The sequence below is a fragment of the Oratosquilla oratoria genome, chromosome 25, assembly GCF_046742065.1.
Source record: "Oratosquilla oratoria isolate Oo_2021 chromosome 25, ASM4674206v1, whole genome shotgun sequence".
NCBI classification, from domain to species: domain Eukaryota; kingdom Metazoa; phylum Arthropoda; class Malacostraca; order Stomatopoda; family Squillidae; genus Oratosquilla; species Oratosquilla oratoria.
Genome location: NC_134801.1, coordinates 10,117,567 through 10,121,720, shown reverse-complemented (window position 1 = coordinate 10,121,720; position 4,154 = coordinate 10,117,567). Strand labels below are relative to the sequence as shown.

Here is a 4,154-nt window from a genome sequence, read left to right as displayed (position 1 = left end):
GAGAAAGAGGAATAATGGAGAAGGAGAAAATAAAAAGGAGGAAGGGGAGAAGAAGGAGGAGGAGGATGGAGTGGATACGGTTCAAGGAGAGGAAGAAGAGAATGGAGGAGTGAGGAGGAGGAGAATTATACTGAGAAGTTTAAGGAGGAACAGACCGAGGATCAAGAAAAGTGGAAGAGGGTAAAGAATGGATTAGAAGGAGGAAGTATAGGAAACAAGTTAAGTGGAGGAGGTGGAAGAGGAGGAGGAGGGAAGGAAGAAGAGTTGGAGGACGGAGGACAGAAGGTGGGGGAGGAAGAGATGGAAAAGGAAGAAGAAGAGAAGGGAGAAGAGGGGGAGAAGAGGAGGATATGGAGGAAGAGGAGGAGGATAAGGAGGAGAGAAAGACAAGAGAAGAAGAGGAAGCGAAGGATATGGAGGATGAGAAGAGAAGGAGAGGAGATGAGGGAGGAGATGGAGGAAGAGAAGGGGAGGAGATGGAGGAAGAGAAGAGAGGAGATGAGGATAACAAGATAAAAAAATTAAGAAATGAAGTGAAGAAAAAGGGAGGAAGGGAAGGAGAAAAGACCAGAGAAAGACAGGAGAAGGAAGGGGTGGACATGGAGAAGAGAAGAAGGAGAGGAGATGGGGGATAGGAAGAGAATAAAAAGATGAAGAAAAGGTGGTGATGGTGGTGGCGGAGAAGGAAGAGGAGGAGGTGGAGGAGGAGAAACGGGGGTGGGGGGGGGGCGTGAATAAACAGAAACCGAGAGGTCAGCAGGTCCTTTTGCGCACGATCATGCCACACGCCTCGTCCTCCTCCTCCTCCTCGACGCAGAGAGAAGGGCGCTATTAGCACGGCGTCTTTAAATGCAACCTGCTTGCATCACGCTTGCTTGCTTGCTTGCTTGCTTGCTTGTGCCGTTTCGCAGAACACGAAGCGGGTCGTCATGTACCCACACCTGGTACGCCGCGCCGGCACACCACACTTGCCTCACCGCCATACCCTGTACAACGCCTTCACCAAGTCCACGAAATAGTGGGCTTCGTTCAAATCATATACAAGTTTTTACATTATATATAAACTCATGCAAACATCTTCCGTACCGTATTGTGTGTGTGTGTGTGTGTGTGTGTGTGTGTGTGTGTGTGTGTGTGTGTGTGTGTGTGTGTGTGTGCGTGTGCGTGTGTATGGGAAGGGGATAACTTTTCCTCTTATTTGTCTCCATGACAAACAACCCCTAGAAATCAAAATAGTTAGTCTTCATCGAATTGAAAAGACTAATCTCGAGTTTATGCCTTTAGGGGCTGGATGTCTCCATCAAGTAAATAAAATCGTCTAGCGACAAAAAAATCTAGCAAAGCCTGCAGTGGATTTGACAATCAACTCGTGTTTATTCTGGCTGTTGCCAAGCGATTTTATTCCCCTGAGGGTCCAACGTCAGGGCTGCAATCGCCCGCCCTGCGACAGCACGCATCTCCGGCCTGCATCATGGGATCAAGGGCGTCTCTACAGAGCTGGAACGCATTTAGGCCGAATAATCGATTTGGGATGAATTCCGCCCTTGGCAAGATTAAATTGCACTGCTATAAGACTATAACGGCAGCCAGAGAGAGTGAGAGTGAGAGAGAGAGAGAGAGAGAGAGAGAGAGAGAGAGAGAGAGAGAGAGAGAGAGAGAGAGAGAGAGAGAGAGAGAGAGAGAGAGAGAGAGAGAGAGAGAGAGAGAGAGAGAGAGAGAGAGAGAGAGAGAGAGAGAGAGAGAGAGAGAGAGAGAGAGAGAGAGAGAGAGACCAACAAAGAGACACAGGGAACAGAGGAGGGTAATTCGGTTTCCGCCTCCGGGCGGGCTGGTCGCCCCCCAAGTCAAGAAGAAGAAGAAGAAGAAGAAGAGGAAGAAGACGACGACGAATCATAACGTTTTGGCTCCGATCGATACTCACCTCATCGACGTGGTGGACCTCGTCGACCTGGTAGCGCTCTCGGAACTCTTCCGGGGGGACGATGCGGCCCATCCACGTGGCGTAAGAGGCTGGGAACCGGGGGCAGAATAGGATCGTCCGGCCTGTGTCCACCTCGAAGGCCCCGAACCAGCCGGGCTCGAGCACGCCGAAGGCCCAGTGGAAGTAGGACTCCTGTGGGAGAAATGGTCCACGGATACAGTCATGCAAATCTATGTATGTTACCTGACAAAACTTATCCAAAACTTCAAAATGAAGGAACGAATCTCCAAGAAAACCGACATTGCATTAGGGGTATTGAACTGAAATTAATTAAAATCCCAGACCAATTCCGTCATCAATACTGTGTTAATTGTGTTAATAATCTCGGTAGATTTAAGAACGAAAAGAAAAGGTGGAAAAAGAGGGGTGGGGGGGAATAAACAATGGCGACCAACTTGCCATAAAATGTACGAGACGGGCGACGTCCCAGCTGCTCACGAAATTGCCGCGGCCAAAATTAATACACAAATATTAACAGAAATAAGCCTTTCTTTTAATGGATTATCGTAGCTTGTGTTGCTTTCACTCTGAGGCTAATTGTGCGTGCGTGTATGTGCGTCCGTGGGTGCGTGTGTGTGTGTTGGCCGTGTGTGTGTTGGCCGTGTGTGTCTCTGTGTGTGTGTGTGTGTGTGTGTGTGTGTGTGTGTGTGTGTGTGTGTGTGTGTGTGTGTGTGTGTGTGTGTGTGTGTGTGATTCACCATGGTCTTGGATCACGTGTTGGTCTCGTGATCGACAGCTATTTCCCTCCCGGAAGAGAGCTCATATATGACCGATCTATGGGTAATTTGTAACCTTACACGCGCACACACACACACACACACACACACACACACACGCACACACACAAAATTCCCCGCCCACGATAGTTGGAGTAACGACCCGTAGCGCAGCGATACTGAAATTATTTCAGCCCTGGGCGGGATTCCAACCCGAACCGCCGTGGTGGCGGATACAAACTCTAACCACTGCGCCACGAGTCGTGTGTGCGTGTGTGTGTGTGTGTGTGTGTGTGTGTGTGTGTGTGTGTGTGTGTGTGTGTGTGTGTGTGATTCACCATGGTCTGATCACATGCTGGACTCGTGATCGACAGCTATTTCCCTCACGGAAGAGAGCTCAGAGCTGGCATATGACCGATCTATGACCTTACACGCACACACGCACCCCACTCCCCGCACACAAGAGTTGGAGTAACGACTCGCAGCGATGCTGAAATTATTTTAGCCCTGGGCGGGATCCGATCCCGGACATCCGTAGTGTCAGCTGGGAACTCTATCAATTGCGCCTGTGTGTGTGTGTGTGTCCGTGTTCGTGTGTGTGTGTGTGTGTGTGTGTGTGTGTGTGTGTGTGTGTGTGTGTGTGTGTGTGTGTGTGTGTGTGTGTGTGTGTGTGTGTGTGTGTGGCCGTGTGTGTGTCGCACACGTATGTGCGTGGATCTGGTCTGCACGCATTATCCCTGGATTTCAACCAACAGTACGATCTTCTTCGGTCCACCTCTGGGGGCGGGGTGGAGGATGGGAACAAAAATACCGCCACTTCATTCCCCTGTGTGTTGTAAGAGGAATGAATAGAGCGGAGTGAAGTGATCGACTCGGCCGGCTCCTTTGTACGGATGATTAGTCAGCCTTAAAGGAAAAAAAAAAAAAGGCTCAGTGCAACTGGCAGGACTTTGCCCTACCAGAGGTTTCTCACTTCCCACCACGTGGGTGTGGGTTCGTGAGTTATTAAAATTTCAGTAATATGCGAGAGGGGAAGAGGGGGGGGGGGATTGTTGTGAGGATCTCGTTCCCGCTCAATCAAGACTGCAACTGCATAACCCGTTGCCCGAGAAACCGGGCTTCCTTGTACAACTCATGAACAGCGTGATCGGAGGGTAATTCATTTCCCAAAGCTCGAGAACGAATAACATCACCAACCCCACCCAACACACACACACATGCGTACAGGCTAAAAACCCGCACCCTGCCATAGGGCCAGGAGCAGCCTGGCTCCGTATACCAGCAATGGATACAACAGCCACAAACATAAAATCCTCTTCAGTTTAGACTTCAACAACTGCATCTTCAGTTTAGCCAAGATGCTTCACGTGATGAACGGAGAAGGACCAAACAACTGTCTGCCAATCACCGACTTAGGAAGTCGAGATCGTCTACCAGTGATTCCCTTTCCTCTCCCT

General features: G+C 49.9%; 1 protein-coding gene across 1 annotated transcript in view; it reads right to left on the bottom strand.

Annotated features, from left to right (window-relative positions):
• Nucleotides 1-1,398: 1,398 nt before the first annotated feature.
• The window catches only part of LOC143039018 (xaa-Pro dipeptidase-like), an 86,755-nt gene continuing 83,999 nt past the window's right edge, over nucleotides 1,399-4,154 (bottom strand). The window contains exons 3-4 of the mRNA XM_076208864.1: nucleotides 1,898-2,113; nucleotides 1,399-1,497 (exon numbers count right to left, since the gene is read on the bottom strand). Coding sequence (XP_076064979.1) covers nucleotides 1,399-1,497; nucleotides 1,898-2,113 — 315 coding nt within the window. The remainder of the gene's footprint in view (nucleotides 1,498-1,897; nucleotides 2,114-4,154) is intronic.